This window comes from Penicillium pulvis, assembly GCF_028828015.1.
Source record: "Penicillium pulvis strain IBT 33274 chromosome Unknown contig_23_segment0_segment0, whole genome shotgun sequence".
In the NCBI taxonomy this organism is placed as follows: Eukaryota; Fungi; Ascomycota; class Eurotiomycetes; order Eurotiales; family Aspergillaceae; genus Penicillium; species Penicillium pulvis.
Window position 1 is genome coordinate 4,328,616 of NW_026643075.1, and position 19,740 is coordinate 4,348,355.

The 19,740-nt window shown below is 47.1% G+C and overlaps 8 protein-coding genes across 8 annotated transcripts; 5 read left to right on the forward strand and 3 right to left on the reverse strand.

Moving 5' to 3' along the window:
• Positions 1–243: 243 nt before the first annotated feature.
• On the forward strand, positions 244–1,857 carry N7503_005914 (uncharacterized protein; the record flags this gene model as incomplete). The annotated part of the gene is made up of 6 exons (XM_057065461.1): positions 244–627; positions 682–800; positions 860–964; positions 1,041–1,276; positions 1,329–1,399; positions 1,732–1,857. The coding sequence occupies 6 exons, from the start codon at positions 244–246 to the stop codon at positions 1,855–1,857; spliced, it is 1,041 nt and encodes a 346-aa protein (XP_056923204.1).
• Positions 1,858–2,921: 1,064 nt separating this feature from the next.
• Positions 2,922–4,654, forward strand: N7503_005915 (2OG-Fe(II) oxygenase superfamily protein; the record flags this gene model as incomplete). Its single annotated transcript, XM_057065462.1, has 4 exons — positions 2,922–3,027; positions 3,497–4,215; positions 4,291–4,408; positions 4,524–4,654. The coding sequence occupies 4 exons, from the start codon at positions 2,922–2,924 to the stop codon at positions 4,652–4,654; spliced, it is 1,074 nt and encodes a 357-aa protein (XP_056923205.1).
• Positions 4,655–5,135: 481 nt separating this feature from the next.
• On the reverse strand, positions 5,136–6,196 carry N7503_005916 (amidohydrolase family protein; the record flags this gene model as incomplete). The annotated part of the gene is made up of 2 exons (XM_057065463.1): positions 5,136–6,029; positions 6,086–6,196. 2 exons carry the CDS (start codon positions 6,194–6,196, stop codon positions 5,136–5,138), a joined length of 1,005 nt encoding a protein of 334 aa, XP_056923206.1.
• Positions 6,197–7,759: 1,563 nt separating this feature from the next.
• N7503_005917 (uncharacterized protein) lies at positions 7,760–9,554 on the forward strand (the record flags this gene model as incomplete). The annotated part of the gene is made up of 4 exons (XM_057065464.1): positions 7,760–7,835; positions 7,883–9,084; positions 9,140–9,244; positions 9,306–9,554. The coding sequence occupies 4 exons, from the start codon at positions 7,760–7,762 to the stop codon at positions 9,552–9,554; spliced, it is 1,632 nt and encodes a 543-aa protein (XP_056923207.1).
• Positions 9,555–9,631: 77 nt separating this feature from the next.
• On the reverse strand, positions 9,632–11,041 carry N7503_005918 (Zn(II)2Cys6 transcription factor domain-containing protein; the record flags this gene model as incomplete). The annotated part of the gene is made up of 1 exon (XM_057065465.1): positions 9,632–11,041. One exon carries the CDS (start codon positions 11,039–11,041, stop codon positions 9,632–9,634), a length of 1,410 nt encoding a protein of 469 aa, XP_056923208.1.
• Positions 11,042–11,336: 295 nt separating this feature from the next.
• Positions 11,337–13,079, reverse strand: N7503_005919 (GMC family oxidoreductase; the record flags this gene model as incomplete). Its single annotated transcript, XM_057065466.1, has 1 exon — positions 11,337–13,079. One exon carries the CDS (start codon positions 13,077–13,079, stop codon positions 11,337–11,339), a length of 1,743 nt encoding a protein of 580 aa, XP_056923209.1.
• A 3,029-nt stretch (positions 13,080–16,108) lies between these two features.
• N7503_005920 (uncharacterized protein) lies at positions 16,109–17,527 on the forward strand (the record flags this gene model as incomplete). The annotated part of the gene is made up of 2 exons (XM_057065467.1): positions 16,109–16,245; positions 16,306–17,527. The coding sequence occupies 2 exons, from the start codon at positions 16,109–16,111 to the stop codon at positions 17,525–17,527; spliced, it is 1,359 nt and encodes a 452-aa protein (XP_056923210.1).
• A 620-nt stretch (positions 17,528–18,147) lies between these two features.
• On the forward strand, positions 18,148–18,465 carry N7503_005921 (uncharacterized protein; the record flags this gene model as incomplete). The annotated part of the gene is made up of 1 exon (XM_057065468.1): positions 18,148–18,465. One exon carries the CDS (start codon positions 18,148–18,150, stop codon positions 18,463–18,465), a length of 318 nt encoding a protein of 105 aa, XP_056923211.1.
• Positions 18,466–19,740: the final 1,275 nt, after the last annotated feature.

Genomic DNA, 19,740 nt, shown 5'->3' on the forward strand with positions numbered 1-19,740 from the left:
AATACATTCAATGAATGTGGTATTGATCCTTTGCTCGTTTCTTTTTCTAAGAGGGTTATGAACGCCAGGTGATTGTGACCAAGCGGTAACCGGCAGCATTCCGACTTGGGCTACAGATTTAATGAGAGTGGCACCCACTCTAATCTCCGACGAATTACCTCCAAACTTTGGAAAACATTTCATGAAGCTTTGCTGCTTTTTGCGCAAAAACTTCATTTGATCTATCTATGAACCATTCTCAGGATGTCTGAAACAGCCATCTCGCATACCGTCTTGGCTTCTCTCAATCATCTCAAAGATGATCCCCTCTACAAGACCGAACGCCCGTATGAGGTTTGGCTAGACAAGGTACCTGAAGGCTTGCCAAAGACAAACGTGCAGTTTGAGCTTCAACATAATGTGCCGGTAGTGGACGCACGAAGTGTTGGACTAGAAACGTTCAAAATCGAAGAACATGGCTTCCAATTCCTCGAGCAGCCATTTCCCACTCACTTCACTATCAGCGGCTCAGACGCCGCCAACTCAACCTCAGAGCAACGCGAAATCATCTTGGGTTATCTAGAGCACATGGGCGACTTTTTGTGCACATCTCTTGGAGGCGAACGTGCAGTCTGTTATGACTGGAGGGTAGGTGATCATCTCCTGATTCTCTTTAAGATGCCGGACTGATGAAAGCGCCAGGTTCGTCGATCCCGAAATAGCCCCGTTAATAAGATTCCGAGGATATATACAGTACCCGACGAGATTGACGCTCGCAAAATCACGATTGATGTTGCTCATCAAGTGCATGCAGGAATGTGGTACCCTTTCTCACATTTACTCATTCCCATTCATGGTCAAGTTCTAATTGGAATTGCAGTAAAGATGGTTCGCCGAATGGAATCAAGAAGTCATTGTCCTACCTTCTCTCCGAAGAAGAGGCAACTGAGATTAGGCAAGGTCGATGTCGGTTGAGAGTAATCAAGTACGGACTTGCCCCCAAACTAATTCTCAGCTGGTTTCCATGCCCACCTGCTCCAATAAAATGCTGATAACTTTAGTTTATGGCGTCCGCTTGTGCCTACTGTCACGAGCCAACCTCTTGCCCTGTGTGACCGACGATCCGTATGTGGTTCAGACTGGGAAGAGGTAGAGAAACTACAGACACAATGGGTTGAAGAATCAATGTATTTGAGGAGAAACCCAGAGCACCAGTGGTTTTGGATCAGTAATCAGACGCGTGATGAAGTTACGGCGTTCGTGGTCTGGGATTCCCTCGACCCTGATAATGTAGCCGGTATGCGAAGCCTTTACCGCTACTCTATATTATGCTAATTCATCCTTTGTAGCAAGCGTGCCGCATTGCTCATTCAAACTCCCCGATCAAGAAGCTTTGGGGATGCCTCGGGAAAGTATTGAGGTCCGTTATCTTTTTTGGTCAAGTGTCTGAAATATCAGGATTCACGATTGAGAGCACTGTAGCGCAGCCTTCAATTTTTCGGTAGTATTTGAAATCCATTGATTGAACAACATATGCATAGAGCTGTATACCTGAAGCCACCCTAGGAGGGCGCTGACGTGGCTCTCGAATAAATAATACAGAAGAATCACTGTTTTATCGTACGAAGATGGAACAACGCTTCCTTCCGCTTCTCATTGATAAATCCTGTCCATTCCTTTTATCCAACCTTGTCGTTGTGCAGGCCGCCATTGCCCTCCTTAGCCCCCTTTTAAACTTGACCCTGCTCACAGGGATCTCAGGTGGAGCTGAACCCCCTCGGCGTGCCCGATGGTCAAAATCATAACACATGTACCCCTCTCCTGAGCAATAACTTCATTCGGAAGACATCCCGTTCCTCGAGATTCCGGACATGGTGATTTAGGTCATATGGCAAATTATTTTGCCCAATCACTACCCTGCCTACCCATGCTGTCATCTCATGCTCAGACCGCTGAGCGAGCAAAGTTCATCCGATCGTAAGCTTTATTGGCCCGAAGCCTCCTCAAACCTCTATCTTAGCCTCAAGTCTCCTCGTATTCACGTAGACTATACAGCGGATTGCTATAAATTGAACTAAACTTGCCTCGATACGATGGTAAGAGTGTTGTATTATTTTATTGGGAGATAGCACGGACCTCGGTCACCGGATCATTATATGCAGCCCTTCGAATGTGTGCATATTTCCACACCACGCTACCTCTCAGGTACGTTAGAATCCATAATCTCAATAAATAGCCCTAGAGGCTATTGGTGACTCTGTATGAGCGCCTCGCCCACCACTCTGAGTTCGCTAACAAGTACCCACTCAGGGAAACCAACAGAGAAATGGACGAGATCCTAGACATTGATATCCATGCAGGAATGACCAAGTTATAAATTCCCACCCCTCTCCCCGTCTTACTATTAGATCAAAGGAAGAGCATCGTTACCCGGCCCTAAAGGTAACAAACCAAACCCCCAAATACTTGAGAAGAAACAATACCAGCCACAGTGAGTGCCTCATCACGTCCTATGTAATATGATGTGATATATTCGATATTACCCTCTTATCAGTCAAGAAGCTAAGATGTACTTCTGTCATAGAGAACAATGGATCCAGAAAACACCGCCCAAGTCTATATGCGCCAACAGACCTGTCTCAATGTGAAGACCACGCGCGATACCCGATCCCAGCCTTGGCAACAATATATGAAAATCACTCATACTGCCGATAAACCTCTTAAGATTGGATCAAATGTTCGTCTGTTGGGTCAACGCGTAAATGCGCATGTTGGTTGAATATTTGAAGCTATGTGTCAAGCGTATCGGTCCTTTTCATGTATTGATGTCTTGACATTGTCATCCTTGTGCTTTTTGCGGCTAAGGCAGGACTTCTTCCATCTTTGAATACGCGTGAACTCAGTTATAGTCCTAGTCTATCAGTGACGGAATTTATTTAACGATGATTGAGCAGCTGCTTTCTCGTGGCAGACGCGGATTCGCGGAGCTAAGGCGCTATTCAGATAATTTGAGCCTTGTAAAAGTAACGGAGGAAGGGAAAGAGAATGGTCAGTTACACTTGCCGTATTATTACGAATGGTACACAGATCATACTTGATTTAGGTAGCTTTGGTTCCCGTCAGTTTCCTATGACTGACATTTTCCTACCGTAATGTTTCCTGCAGGTAAATCGGTCCGCTCATATCTACACATTGCAAAGCACGATCACATCGGATTTTTCTGATCAATTTTTATGACACCTGTTTTCCATCACGCTAGTATGCTGGGTACGGTTAGTATCTCTAGCACCTCGAACATACTACGGAATTTCAACACCTCTCTCATCTGCATGTACGGGTGCTTGCCTATGGATGTGTCGTACAGACTGCGGTAGCTTGTGTTGCTGTTCTGTGCTGCTAAATCCCCACATCTTTCAGCGTGCTTCCAAATATTGTTTCCCTCTTCACTAGGTATTGCTAACCTCTATTTAGTCAGCTATGTCTACCTATGAAGCCTTCGAGACCACGGCCAGTCTAGACTGGGCAGAGCTGGAGGTATTGGATATCTCGGCTTTTAACAACACCAGGGAAAAGGAAAAGCTAGCATCACAGTTAAACGCAGCCATTCAAACCTACGGGTTCCTCTATATTGTCAACCCGGGTTTGGAAACTGCACAAGTGTCACAGCAATTTGCCTTGGCTCAAGCCATTTTCAGCCTTCCCCTGGAGGAAAAGAACAAATACATCGACCACGAAAGCATTCCAACTCTAGGCTACAAGCCTTCTGGCGAGCGCGCCATGTCAAGTGGCATGACTGATCATGTTGAGATCTATGACGACCCCAAATACAATAGCTTTTTCCGCGAATACCCTCGTCCAGGTCCGTGTATTGCGCAGCAGGCCCAGACCGAAACCTTTTGCAGGTACCTACATAGTCATGTTTTGTACCGTCTTTTGGTACTCACAGCTATTGCACTTGACTTGAAAGATGAAGAGGCTTTGTGGAAGATTCACAACTTTGATGCCCAGTCAGATTGCCATTTGCGGTATATGATCCATCATCCACGCACGGCGCAAGAGGCAGAGATATTGAGGAAGGAGACAGATGATAGCGACATCATTCATCGGCACCGAGATTTTGGGACATATACGCTACTCTTCAGCCAGCCTGTAGCTGGCTTGCAAGTTTGGGTTGAGAAAATGGGAAAGTGGCAATGGATCAAGCCATTGCCAGGCAGTATCATAGTTAACGTTGGGGTGAGTTATGTCATAATTCTCGTGGATCCTGACTAGCTTTACGTTTTTCCTAACGGGGTTTGTCGACAATCTTAGGAGTGCTTAGAAATGCTGACCAACAGCTTTTTTAAAGCTCCTCTTCACCGTGTCGTGGTCCCACCTGAGGACCAGCGTCAGCTAGCTAGATTAAGCACGATTTACTTTACTCGCCCCGGTATGTAGTATCTTTTCCCTTTCCTCTTCTTTCTTTGAAAATGTAGAGCTTCCTTATGTCATCAGTCGATTGCCTCTTGTGCTCCCTTGAGTAGTTTCTAACACACTTACTCTAGATGAAGATACTCCCGTACATGTTCTTGACAGCCCTCTAATAAGCAAAGCGAGCGAAGAGGAATCCAAGTTCCGCACTATTGGAGATTGGCAGCGAAATGTTGAATGGGTTATTGGGTATAGTTACTCCTAGTATTTTGATGAATATGTTTTATGTTGTCTCAACAAGCTCCTGGGTGAAGAGGATTTCAAGTAGATAATTGTAGTCCGCTGAGCTTGCTTACTTTTAAGTCTATTCAAAATGTTCTTTTCAATCCCCATAATACATGTCCAGAAGTATTATGGCCCAACTTGTTTTATATGTATGTCAGTTTAGATTTGTGCAACCGGATTCCTGAGAGGTATCATGTCAATTTGTACAGTGAAATCATGAAATTTTGGTACCATGTGCCCATGTGGAATAAAAACGCCTATCGATTTATTTAAGATGGTATAGTGGACGCTTATATGAGCAAATAGTTTTTTCCCAGAGGCAGTGGGCTGTATTTTCTTAAGGTGGAGGCTGTTGGCTTGAATCAAACTTCATGCTCCAGATCTATTCGACGGTATTGATCATAATAAACAGCAAGCATGTGATTAAGATGTGTGATACTAACTGCCCGTGTACCCCAGAACTAATTGGCTAGTCGTAATTGTAACACAAACTCCTCCGCGTTCTTACAGAGTACCCTCTGCGCTATTCCCAACCCAAAGCTCTTTACAAGATTATCGTCCAATCTCTTAGCCAAAGATGCAGCAGCGGGAGCTGGGGTGTATGGATAGTCACTCCCATACACAAGTCTAGACGTATCAACAGCCCGCAGCATCCCATGAATCTGATCCGGGAAAGGAACTCCAGCAAGATCAATATAGAAACGAGTCTGCAACACGTTCTTGATATCCGCCTCTGACACGGCTTTCCCGCCCAGGAACTTGGAAAACTCCGCAATCCGTGAGATAATTGGCGGGAGTGTCGCTCCACAGTGGCACATCAGGAATGTAATTCCGGGACATCTAGTGACTGTGCCAGAGGTGATAAGACTGGCGATAGAGCGGGTGGTGTCGAACATGAATTCCATCAAGGGGCTAGGGACTCCCGGATTTGGGGTAACCCGGATCACAGATCCAGTTTCCGGGCTCTGTATGTGGCAGCTAGTCGGATGGAAGAACACAAATGCCTTTCTTTCGTTGAGTTTGTTAAAGACTGGGGCGAAGCGTGGGTCTCCAGGGTAGATTCCGTGGGAATTGGTCAAAAATTGGAACCCCACAGCACCGAGGTGGTCAAGGGCGTAGTCGATCTCGGCTAGAGAGCCTTCAACATCGGGTAAGGGAAGAGATGCAAAGAATAGGAAATATTCGCTGTGCTCGGAGCAAACCTTTGACATGTCCTCGTTGACTCGCCGAGTCAGGGACCGGGCCTCTTCGTCATTGCCCGGCGTCAGGTGTGTCCCTGGTGACGACATGCTGAGAACTGCTTTTCTGATGTTGAGTCTTTTCATCAGCTCAATGTGGGACAGAGCGTCCCAATCCTATCAAGGTTAGCATGCATGCTCTCAATCCTCAAAGCTTCTGGGTGATAGCTCACGGGAATCGCCGGCATCCCATCGGGATGGCCTCTACCTGCGAAGTCATTCTCAAGACAGTACGCGCGGTATGAAGCGGGTACGCAGTGCGCGTGAAGATCAATTTTCTCCATCCCGAATTGTCGTGCTTTCAAAAATATTGTGGTGGGTAGTTTCAATCGGCATGACTTAAATTCTTGAGCTCCCTAGAGACCCACATTGTCACCGCACTATACGTACGCTTCTGCAACAGCATTGAGGGGGTATAGTCCCCACAATAGCCAATGCCGAGGTGGGGCTTATAGAACCACTAGGTTCGATCATTCACGAATTTAAACGTGCCTCAATTCCAAGATTATATGCATCTTGGTACGATACATCACTACATACATCTCAACCAAGATTCCGATATCCACTTGTTCATCGGTAAACGATGACGTCACCACATACTGACACACTGTGTTGTTTGAGAGCCAATCTTTTGACAAAGTATTTGATGCAAGCAATTGTTCAACAACCTTCTAGTAATAAAAGAGTAGCCGAAAGTTCTTCGAATATGTCCTCCTGAATTGAAGAATATGGCACATTGGGTCAATTCAGGATACGCAGTGTATGTATCCCACTCCTCCGTCTCTACAACCTTGGAATGTTAGACTCTGTTCCGCTTGGAAGTTCTAGACTTGAGGTAACAGGTCAAAGCCACGCAGGCAGTCGAGAGTTCCATAAAGGCCCCCGCGAAGATCTAGGCTTTCTCGAACTCTACTTGAACAGAAAGGGCATCAGCAATATTGTTATCCTTACCAGGTCGGGTTGTAGATGACGACTCATAACTGCTAGAGTGATTGCGAAGCTTACAAAAGCTGGATGTTCTGTTCCTCGAAAGTGCTCTTTCATAGGCTTTTGGCCCGTAACATAGCGGTGGCCGCGCTTAACTCGATGTAGATAACGGCAGGTAAATCCCAGAAACGGGTTCGATCAGGTGTTCTCCTTCAGGACCACAACGAGGCATATAATGTTCAGCCCGGTGGATCAGCGTTTTCTTCTGGCGATAATGAGGAGCCAGCTCAGAAACTTGATTAGTTGAACGTTTGTATGAGGAGGATGTTTCGTTAAATCCGTGTAAGTAAAATATTGGGCGACATGGTAGAGAATTGTTCCGTGGCTGTCCATAGGCGTCAGAGCTGGAGAGATAGGTCACAATGGGCCAACCATTGAGAGCTGGAGAACACGACCTGTATCTCGCCAAAGGATCTCCGCTTCAGTTGGGTCGGCAAGCAGCGCATTGAGGCCATGCCGCCGCCTACATGGTTGAACCAACCTTTCCTGTTTTGGAACAGATAAAGACCGGAAACCTTTCCTTTAGCGGACTTTATGCCGCTGAAGGTTATGATAGTGAATCACGACTAGCTAAGCGGCTAGAATTGGCCACTTGTATACGAGACCCACGAGCCAGATAAGCGGGGGTGGAGAGTGGAGGGATCCCCCGTCAACAACGCCAAGCCGGCATGTTTCGACGCGTTTGATTCGCTCGACTACTATCGCTCTCTTTATTACCCCACACCCCTTGAGTAACCCAGATAACACGGTCGTCGGCGCCTCCGCACGTCCATGCGAGTATACATATAACCATGGATCACCTCGTGTGGACAGGGCAAGGTGCCCCCTGAGGAGCTTTGAACATTGCCCTACTTTCACAGATGGACCCTGGTATGATGGACGAGCAGGATTGGGATGAGACCTTCTGGGCTCCAGGAACGGTCGCTTTGGAAGATAGTAGGTTGCAATTGACTCTTTCGATATCTTGAGACTGACCTATCTAGTCAATCGGACCAGAGACCAAATCGTTCTCTTCCCTACCCCTTCGGACGATCCCAATGATCCTCTAAATTGGTCGACGGCTCGCAAAGCTTTGAACTTCACACTGGTTAGCTTTTTCGTGCTATGGACGTTCGTACAATTGGATATTGGCTTCACCGCATGGGGCCCGATGGAAACAGAATTGGGCTTCTCGGTAGACATCCTGAACGCTGGAGCTGCTGTCAATTATGGCGGTCTTGCTATTGGATGCTTCTTCTTTATCCCTTTGGTCCACAAATATGGTCGTCGTCCGATCTATATCTTCAGCGTTGCACTCCAGCTTGCATCCTGCGTTTGGCAAGCGAAGATGACTACCGTTGGTGGCTTTATCGGGTCCAACCTCATCTCTGGTCTGGGAGGCGCAATTAGCGAGATCGTTGTCCAGATCACCGTTGCCGATCTCTTTTTCGTTCACCAGCATGCGACGATGAACGGATGGTTCGTTATATTCCAATCCGCAGGCGCCTTTCTAGGTCCCGTTGCCTCTGGTTATATCGTTGATTCTCAGGGGTGGCGATGGATGTGGTGGTGGTGTGTCATTTTTTTCGGGGTGACTCTGATCTGTGTTTTGTTTCTCTTTGAGGAATCAAAGTACATCCCTGTTATACACGGCCAACCAGTCATCCCGCAACTCCAGGTGGATCAAAAGGTGTTGAACCAGGACTCCAAAGACACAAAGCAGGCCGACCACGATGCACTGGAGTCTAACCCTGGTATCGCTCGCACGGTGACAATTAACCCCAACATCAGGCTCAAGTCCTATCGTGAGCGCATGGCCTGGCTTACAATCACACCAGAGTCTATGTGGCCTCATTTCTACCAGCCGGTCGTGACACTTTTTACTTTCCCAGCAGTGGCATACGCTGCCCTCACATACGGGTCGACATTAGCCTGGTTCGCGGTTATGACTTCTCTCCAAGCCTCATATATGCTTTACCCCCCGTACAACTTCTCTGCGATCGGCGTCGGTCTTATGAATGTGGCACCGTTTGTTGGAGCCATGCTGGGTTTCCCAGTGGGTGGATGGCTGAGCGATAAACATATTCTCTGGCTATCTAAGAAGAATGGCGGTATCTATGAGCCAGAGATGCGTCTCTGGCTCGCATTGCCTTGTGCGATTCTTATCCCTGGGTCGATATTGATGTTTGGGCTGGGCCTTGCCTATGTAAGTATTCTTGTTCCTTCGTTCCTAAGTTTGGGGTGTGCTGATATTTCCCCAGGGCATACAATGGTCTCTGCTTGCGGTTGGATTTGGAGTCTTTGGGTTTGCTTTCTCCGCCATCAGCGGCATCGCACTGTCATATCTCATGGATTGCTATCAGGATGTGAGTACCTTTCCTACATGACATCCTTTTGTTCCATTTGAAAACTAACATACTCATGCAGATCATTGGTAACGCTCTGGTGGGTGTGATCTTTATGCGCAACATCATTTCCGTTATTGTGCTATTCGTATTGACTCCATGGGTTAATGGTATGGGTATGCAAAATCTTCACATTCTTTGCGCCTTTTTGGGGTTTGCAATCTATCTTATTCCCATTCCTCTCTTGATCTGGGGGAAGAAAGCAAGGGTTTATACAGCTGCATCTTACAAGAAGATGGCTGAGAAACAAGTTACTCACCGTGCGGTATAGCCAATGACTGGGGTATTTCATTCTCTTCTATGGATATTATAACAGACAACAATGCACTATATCATAATCGCTCCAAATTATTTACAGATTCCCGCGTTCTTCGATAGATATTTTCCCATCTCGAACCAATAGAACTGGTTTCCAGAATCCCGAGCTTTCCAGATTGAAGTCAACGAGCTTTCGAATTTAATCTGTGCTTGCTTTGAAAACGTGATGATCTCCGAGCTTCGAGTCAACGCACAGTGCCTTGACTCTTCGCCTGCCACCTCGAAACATGCCGTCAGATATGCGAGCGCAGTACAAGGTACTGATCGCCCTGTTAGCTGAATGACAGAATGGAATTGATATATGATAGATTGAGACAGTATTTGTGCCTCAGAGTCGCGTTGTCCAAAGGGAAATCGTAGCCGATGAATAATTAGCAAAGCAGCCAGTTGCAATATCTTAGCCTGTGCCAACAATGCCACGACTTCAGCCTGGGTAAACCTCTCAAGAAAGTCCACGGGAGTTGACGGGTGCCATTGATCCACAGCTGCATGTATTTCATTCAGTCGGACCATGATTTCAGACCTATTCTCACCTGGGCCACACCGAAGAAGAGTACCCATTTCACAGATGTCGTAAAAGTGACAGAATAACGAATAGCTCAGACCAAGATAGCGATCAACAGTGACTCCACGACGATAGCCATCAACTCTCCAGGTTGGAAGTTTGCATTTCAGCAGGCACTCAAATGTCTCCGTACAGACAAGGCACATCAAAAGGTCCATCACAGGCGATTCAAAGTCTATTAAGCTCTGAGCTTGCTTGATCAAAGTCAACGTGTAGTGCGCGATAAGATGTTGCTGTCCATTTTCGACGTGCATGGCAAATGTAATCATCGCCACGCTGAGAACGAGTATTGTGGTTAAATCACTTTCATCACGTAATTGGAACGATCGAAGGGAGGACACGGCCAAAGCTGCACGCTTATGACCGATGGCGGAAACTGTATTGTATTTTTCTGTGGATTGCTCTCCGAAGAGCACGGCGGCACATGCTACTGAAGCATTCTTCAGTTCAGGTGTAGGTTGGATGAGGTTTTGGATGAAGGAAATGTGATGTGATTCGTGGAAGCTTGGACCGACTAGGAATTTATCGAGTGGTGAAGGATGATTGGTGTGCTCTTTTTTCATGAGGTTCAAGAAATGTCTTTCCCACTGATCCAGGTCGGAGAAGATGACTGAGTTGCTGCCTAGTCCGGCATTGTATGGTGTGGGATATTGTGTTGAAGGATCAAAGTTATTGGTGAACTGTGGTAGTGTGTATGATAATTTCCGTGTGCCTCGCGGTTTTCGACCCGCCTTTGCAGTAGTGCGTGTGGTTTGACAGGACTGGCCAAGCCGGGAGCATCTTTGACAAGGAGCAGTGCTACTGGTCCGTCGGCATTTCTCCTTCAGCGTATGACATTGGTCGCAAGCTCTTTTGGTTGGGCAGCTAGTAGGCATGGTGCTACGAGTATCACCACGGTGATAGGTCTTCACATGGGCCTTGGGGATGTCAGATAAGCATGGGACTCGATGCATAGGATGAGTCCTGTCAGCAGTTTAGATGTGGTTGATAATGCGGAGGTCTGATAAGGCTCGGCTGGACTTTACATTCAGGGTTAGACTCGGATCCGACATTTGCGGGGAAGTCGAGCCAAGATAAGAGTAGCAAGGTTAATTTGGAACATGATTCATGGCAATTTCTTGGACAAGTACACATTACAACATCTTTTCTTACTAGGGCCTTATCTATCCACTATTTGTAAAAGTCCACATGGTCGCGCTTGATAGCATCGGCGCCCTTCTCGGCTACCATGTAGACTGAGTTCTGGATCCGACAATCGGGAATGACAGGAATCACGGAAGCATCAATGACCCGCAGGTTCTTTACTCCGTGAACCTTGAGATTAGGGTCCACCACACCTTGTTCGATACTCTTGGAAAGCCGGGTAGTTCCACAAGGGTGGAACGAAGTCTGGCAACGGTCCAAGACAGTCCTTTTCATGAGAGCGTCGTCGTGAAGGGGCATCTCCCACGGATACTCATCCTCAATGATGTCCTTGAATCCATCTCCGTTCTTCAAGACATCATAGCTGAATCTAATGCCCTCGCGAACAGCGATGATATCAAGATCGTTGTTGAAGTAGTTCAGGTTAATTTTCGCCTGCTGGAGCGGGTCGGCACTGTGCAGTGTAACTTCTCCGGGATCAGAAATCGGGCGGACAATATCAACCATCACAGTGATATAGTTTCCCTTGCTTGGAGTCGGATAATGCCACTGGAACGCACTGCCAAAAAGACAGACGAAGTCCAGCTCGAAATGGGGCTGGCCGTAGGGGCAGAATGGATCCTTATTTCCATTCGACGCCTTGGCTTCCCGGTATTCGGGGCATTTTTCCAAGTACTTGTCGATTCGAGGGAATCCCACCATCTCGAGGAATCCAGAGCCCATTGGACCTCCATGGCCGTTGCTATAAGCTTGAAGGGCCTTCTTATGATGCGGTGTTCCCTTGCGAAGGATATAATCATCCATGCCGTAGCCGTCCTTGACACGAAGAACGAATGGAACACCAGGGTGATCTAGGAGGTGTTGACCAACATGGCGCGAGTCAACGATCACAGGAATATTGTGCTTCTTCAACTCTGCTGCAGGTCCAATACCACTAAGCATCAACAATTTGGGACTCTCAAAGACACCCTCCGAGACGATGACTTCTCGTGTGGCATATAGTTTCAGCTCCTCTCCGGAAGGGAGGATAACAACCACGCCCTTGCACGTGCGATCATCATCGATAATAAGTGTTTTCGCGTGAGCCTCGCCTAGAATGGTGACATTTGGCTTGTCGGCAACACAAAGGAAGCTTCCAGATCGTCGACCCTTGTAGATCGTATTGACACTGTACGTGAGACCATTCATGTGGCCATCAAAGACGTTCTCCGTGACCGGCTGGCCAGTGGACTTCCACGCCTTGGTCAGAAGATCACGGAAAGGCTGCATCTCAGGAATGAGCTCGGAGTGAGCAATGGGAATAGGTCCAGATGTGCCAATCTTCTTCAAGTCCTCTGAGTACGCTTTTTCATCATCGTGATAAGTGGCGGGCTTCCGCAGATACGGGAGAAGATGGTCCCAAGTCCATTCTTTTCCACCAAATTCCTCCCACATATCATAGGTGCCTTTGGATCCGGGAACCCAAGTAAAATAGTTCAGAGATGAACTACCACCAAGAGCCTTGCCGCGGGTATTAGGCTTCTCGATGCGCTCATAGTCGTCTCGCTTGACCATGGTTGTTTTGTAAGCCCAGTCATATTTGCTGTTTCGGAGGTCCATAGCCTCGCAGGGCGTTCTGATCTCGTCGATGTCTTTGGCGTTGGCAACACCAGCTTCGACGACTAGAATTCTAGCATTGGGACAGTCCGCCAGGCGGCCAGCAACAAGGTTGCCGGCGGTGCCACCACCAACGATGATGAAGTCAAATTTACTATTGTCTGAGACAACCATGATTGGAAAATGAAAGAATTAATGAGTTCGAATGTATTTGAATGACTTGTTTGGTCCACAATAGCATAGATATCCAGGACCTTTGGCACTCTTATATATGTGATCCATCCTACTAGAACTTCGGGAAGACCGGGATCATGCAGTAGTGGACAAGCAATCAGTCTGAAATGTCCCTGCGGTAAGCGTCATTGACTTGAATACGCACTGGAGAGACGAATATGGAAGGGGTATCTTGAGGGGAAAGAGTCATTGATTCTCTGGGCTTCATACGAATTGGAATCAGTAATTACGCCATGGTACGTCTATGGTGGGCTGGATCACCAACTCTGCGCGGCGTATGACACTAGTGTCATCTCTAACTCATTCATTCTAAAATGACTACTTGAATCAGTAGTTTACCCTTCGGACCGAAACTCTAATGGTCGGGTTTCAACACGAGAGATCACTATATCAACCCAGACGATATCACCGTGTTGGCGTATTGCCCGACCCATGTACCTGGCTAAAGCTTGTCTAAAGCTTGGTTCTAATAATAAGTGGTCCGAGACCGACAAGACAGGACCTCTTATTGGAAGCTCATATAACTTTGCACCGAGAACCAAAGTCCCTGGGATCTTCTTGAGTCGACTTTTCATAAGCGCCGATCCTTGGAGCTGGGATGTCTCAAACCTTACAGTGTGATACAGACTGATCTATAGGCTTTTCTGGGTTTGTGGGTCCCGGCGGACAATGAAATCGACGCATTTGGTAATGGTATTCGCCAATAGCATCACCCGTCGCCACAGTGGAGAGCTTTGTTTGCCTAGACGTATGCGCGCGATAAACGACTCACCATCTGAATCATTTGATCTTTCCGACTACCCGGCAAATACTTTTGTAAAATAGTAATTGATATCTGATTCCAAGATGCGATGAGTGTAAGTGTAATGCTGACGAAGCCTTATCCAATCCAGGACCACGAGGTAAACATGTGGAACACACATGAACTCTATATGACCCAGCTAAGCTTAGCTCTTGTGTAATACTTGTCTCCAAAATTCCTGAAGATACGCACTCTTCCACCAGGATTTCCATTCATTATGGCAAATTGCTACACATAAACGGATGGTAGAGCCCCTCTTGGATCCAGACTTCTATGTAGGCCGTATGGTGAAATCGAGGCCACACGCAATTGTTCCTCCTTTACCTCCGCTAGTTGTTCAATATGATCGAGAAGAAGACCCCAGCGCTTCAGCGCGCGTTAACAGTTGGCCCTGAGGCAGGATATGCTGATACCTCTCGTGATCTCCACGGGTGGGCGATGAAGTTTTATACGGATGAGGAAATTATGGACTAGGTTCTTAACAACACGGCATGTGTGTCAGTCTATAAATGAATAATCGTGAATTGAAAACTGAATCTTCTTTGTTGAACCAGATTTTTCTATTCGTGATCCAATCAACTTGCCATCCCTACGGACCCGGCAGCACTGAAGCTATACACTGAACATGAAAAGTGGGTGGGTGGGGTGGTGAGCTACGGCAGCCATGTTACCGATGAGGACCTTGTCGAGCCCGCAGCATTGCAGGGGGTTATTGGTCGGGAGCCCGGTCACCAGGGTCAATTGGTTGGAGATCGTGTTTCCCATTTGAAGGGCGCTCAGAGCCATGAGCTGCGCAGAGCTGTTTATGGCATGTGTCCCTTGAGTATTTGAAGGTGGTGCAGAATTGAAGGGCATATATTGACCTGGAAATAGGCTTTTTCTCTCGTATTAACAAGGGTCTGGTATGGGGGGTGCAGGAATATCCGGAGGCGGCAATCAAAGCCTCCTAATAGACAAGACTTCCTTTGTACTTGAAAGAAGATAAGATCGAAAGGATCGTGTAAGTAGAGCCTAAGACACTAGTATCAATCAGGGACGTGGGCTGGGCCCCTCTGATTGGGAATTTGGAGCTATTCTGTTTTCATATCACTCGGTGAAGAAAATGGATTGTGAATGATAAACAGAATGATAATATGATTCGAGGTAGGATATAAAGTTCGCCACTCTGATTAGCCACTCAATGCCTCCATGTCATACTCTGTTATGAGTTGGATCCCCTCACTTAGTGATATCTGTTCATGATGAAGGCATGTTCCCTCAGAAGAGGTTCGAATCGGCAATCATGATCTCATTCAAAAGTCAGTGGAACATGAGGGGTCATTTCATATCAGCGCCGCGACATGTGAGCGGCATGTTCCAACCGTCGAGCATATGTGGGTGGACCGGATACATGCACGCCCTTTCCGCGAGCCGAAAAGTGAGAAAGTTTAAGATCTCCCATCTTCGTAAATCTTCGGCTTGTCGAAAGATCCGAGAGGCATCTGGAACAGCCAAGGCCTTAGCGGTCGGTGCAAGCCTTTATCGTGCTTTGGCCCATTTTCAAACATCAAGATAAGCGAATCAATGTGGTGTTCTGAGTGGTACATGAAGCGGTGTGCGTGAGATAAACAATCGACTCAACCTTGGCAAATGGGCTCCCCACGTGGATCCATCTGTGTGTTCCAGGCATATGTTCTGTGTCTTATCCCAGTAGCAGATCCGTGACCGATAGATGTTTCCAAGGTTTGGTCAGCTTGTAACCCACAGCGGGGGAGTTCCATCAATAAGAGGCGGCAATACCACAATCTAGGTGGTTGCATGAAGATAATCAATTGCCTTTCTTGCACATCTTACCGCTGTCATTGATTGCAGTGATAAATCTGAATGGTTCGTCGATCTAGGGTGGCCCCTGCTAAACTGGTAACACAACATGAAGTTGCCCCTCACCGTGACCTGCACAATGCTGCATCCGCGCATTTTTGGGTCGAGGCTCGACAGAATTTTATCTTTGCTACATTTCCTGCTTGCATTGCATTTCGGGGCGCTTCCGCAGCTATTTATTCCTCGGTGCGACCCACTGGAAGCTTCAGCAAACATGGGCCCCCAGCTCAGGCATAATTTGTCCCTCACTTCCAAGCTCCGAGAAAGCCCAACCTTTCGACAGAGGTAACACCTCCAGACATTCACGATGGTATGGGATTACTATAATGGCAAGATCCTGTTCATCACTGGCGGGACTGGGGTCATAGGCACTGCCCTCCTATACCGCCTCTTGACCCAGTCCGCGCCAAAACGGGTCTATGTGTTGAGCCGCGGTGGTTACTCGTGAGTTGACAAAGTAAATCAGCAGAGGTTCCAAGTGCGACCACTGACATAACAAATCAGAAACGCAAAGGCAAAATGGTCCAGTTTGATGCCGGCTCACTTTGCGAAAGTCCTTTATGATAGCAAGTGTATAAAAGTCATGGACGGCGAATTAGGTGACACGGCAACAATGAATCTATCCGATGTTGATCTACAGATGCTGAAAAGAACTGTACACATCATCATACACGCTGGTGCCACGATGGAGGTCACAAACTCGCTCCGAGAGTTATCATACAAAATCATCGCGCCTACCTTGTGTTTGACCCAGTACGCATTGAAGTTCGCCAACCTGGAACGGTTCGTGTTTCTTTCGACGGCATACACCAATGCACACCTGTGGAAAACCAGCAAATCTACCGATGTTCCAGTCAAAGAGAGGGTATACCCTCTAGGAGACGAAAGTGAAGATCGACCCTATCGGACAGCCCCGGAAATATGGAAACACGTACAGAAGACAGGCTCATCAGACGAGTACGACACACACGACTTTCCCTGGCCATACGCCTATGCCTTGCACCTTTCCGAGCGGCTAGTTCTAGAAAAGGCCGCTCAGAAAAATCTACTGAATAAGATTCTTATCATTCGCCCTTCGGTCATTGGCCCAGCGGATCACTCACCATACCCGGGTTTCACAACCTCACACCCAACCCCGTCTACTGCCTGTGCTGCTGCATATGCACTGCACCCCGGTCGGAAGATTATGCTCTCCTCGCGCTGCCCGAATCCAGATCAAGAGGTTACTATCGATGAAGTCCCCGTGGATGTCGTCGCAGACAGATTACTCGTGCATGTAGCCCTGGGCTCGAGCGGGTGTGTTCATGCTGTCAGTGGGGAGAAGGGTAGACTTCGGATTGAGGACTGGTGGCACGCCTTCAAAAACGAGCGCCGACTTCCTTGGAATGTGAAACCTGTTTGGACGTCTGAGGATTGGCACTCTGCGAATCTGCATCATATGGCACGGGATTTCAAGATCATTGGGACTTCTTTTGCGTTTTCTGATGAGAAGACCGATGCACTGGTGAAGACGATTAATGCGGAAGACTGTGAAAAGCTGATCCTCTATGCGGACCGATCGAAGCCGTATCATCATTCGATGGTTCATCAACGGCATCATATTCACAATGCGGCGAGATCGTTGGCGAAGAAGACTCGGTGGCCAGTTTGTTCAGTGCGGTTCCTTTGTCGGAAGGGTCCGTCTCCGTTGCAGATGAACCATGTGAATGAAAAAGCTGTGAAATAAAGTAATGGAGGGGAAACTTGGAAAAGCAATGATATATCGTTGAGGACTAGGTGAAAATGCTTTAGATGTTCGTCTGGTCAATAAGACCTCAGTTCTTTGCCAAGCAGGACGTCACTTTGAGATGTTAATATCTACTTTCAAGAATATATGTTGGTATCGTTTTCAAGTATATGCAGAAATTGAATAAACATTCAATACTATGTTCACTATCCAAGAATTTACCTAGGTTGGTGTTGCCGAGGCAAGACTAAGGTATTGACGTTACATCAATTATACCCCCACACCTTCATACCTTGGGTAACGCCCTGTACAAGACTACCAACATCGGTGTCCTGATCAACCTCTAGACCTCCGAGAGCCCCTAGCACCTACGACATCCCGGACCAACTCTCTACACTACCGGCGCCGCCGCACCCTGCCGTCATCTTCACCCCCATCAAAGAAGACAAATACCATAAACATCATCAGGCTCCATATTTCATTCAAACTATCTTAATCCCACCAAAGATGCGAGACGACTATACCGGATGGGAAAAATCCTCACATCCTGATCCGGATGAGGCAGACCCCCCAACTGCTAATGAACACAAAATACTCCGGATTTCGTTGAGAATTACGGCATGCCCAACGCAATTCCAACAGCCGACGCTGCTCGTCTCTTCATGTCACTTCGTAATGTAGACAGCCTGATCAAAGAGCGCGGGAGTCAAGGTATCGATAAAGGCGAGCGCGTTTCATGGCTACTGAGGGATGCTGCTATTGATATGCCGCGCTACCAGCCTGCTATCTTGAAGTTAGTGGAGACTGTACGAAGTCTTCCGGAGCTTGATAGAACTGAGGAACAGGTCCGCACATCACGATTTCAGGACATGCTAGAAAAGTGGAGGAATCTAGAAGCATTTGAGGAAATCTGGCAAGATATTGATAGCCATGAGTGATTTACTACTTCTTTTCGCTAAAGGGCATGACGCAAATTGGCCGTAATTCACTACGGACTTCCTTAACCTACCTTCACAAGGGCTATATTCTCAAGCCTGGAGTCTTGCTAATTCCCGGGCGCTGATTATAGGTTACTGGGAAATGCGATATGGTACATATCCCTTTAAAGGGTGGTCCGCTTTCACCAATTGTAACGCCTTTTCTGCCCATCATCTTGTTGCATATCCGCCACATGACCCTGATTCACCCGAGCTAAGTAAGGCATTACGGATTCCTGTCTTTGCGCTAAAGCAGGATCCGTGGAATTATGCGCCAATGCCAGGCCCGCCCCGTTCTCCGTCGTTCTTGAAGCGACACGGCCTTCGAGATACGCGCGAGGCTACAGATTATATTCTTATGCTGAGTGTTAGTCAAAAAGCACAATAATCACTACGCTTAGCTTAACTATTTCTAGCCTTGAGACTGATGTACATGCTATGTTTCCCTTTTTCGAAATTGCAGGGTCCATCATCTTTAAGTTTATAGGTGAGAAGGACCTATCTGGAGTCGAAACAGTAAAAAGGGAGCCTGCCTGGAATCTATGGAAGGGAGACTATTTATTTTCGATAGAACGGTGGAATTTTTGGAGGGAGCGACTGCAATGGGTTAGTGAACAGGATGAGCTAATGGCAAGAACTCGAGACGACGCGCGGAAGCTTAGAAGACTAATGCATGACATAGAGCAGGAAAGTCGGACAGGAAGTTTGGCGCACTAGGATTAGCATAAATACACAGCTATACCCTTAGAATAAGATTAGATGATTCATATAGTCATGAAAAGGACGTTGAAATATTCTAGTATGAGATACTACGGATGGAGTAGGGTATATAGTGGCTGTAGAGGAACGCTGCTATCTTATTATCTCTTCTATTTTTAAGTATAAGATGCCTTAATCTTAAAGGGATATTGAATAGACTTCTTTAGAGCCTAAAATAGGCTAGGTCTAGGTCGAACTTCTATAGCCTAGACCCAACCTGTGGAATTGTACATATGGAATACAGGATTTTTTACAAATAGGTTGAATTTCGTAAGGTCAAATGCAAGGCAAGCCCCAATTTTTGAAATGCTCCTCCTTAAATTTTCCGTTTTACCCTATAGAAGAATCGCGCGGGGCCAACACTTGTGATCGATCTATGGCAGTAATCGGAATACTCCAGTTGGCCGCGGCGGGTCCGCGGGGAAAATAAATTCTTTTTTGCCCCTCAATACTTCCTTATCACCTTGAACCAAACCT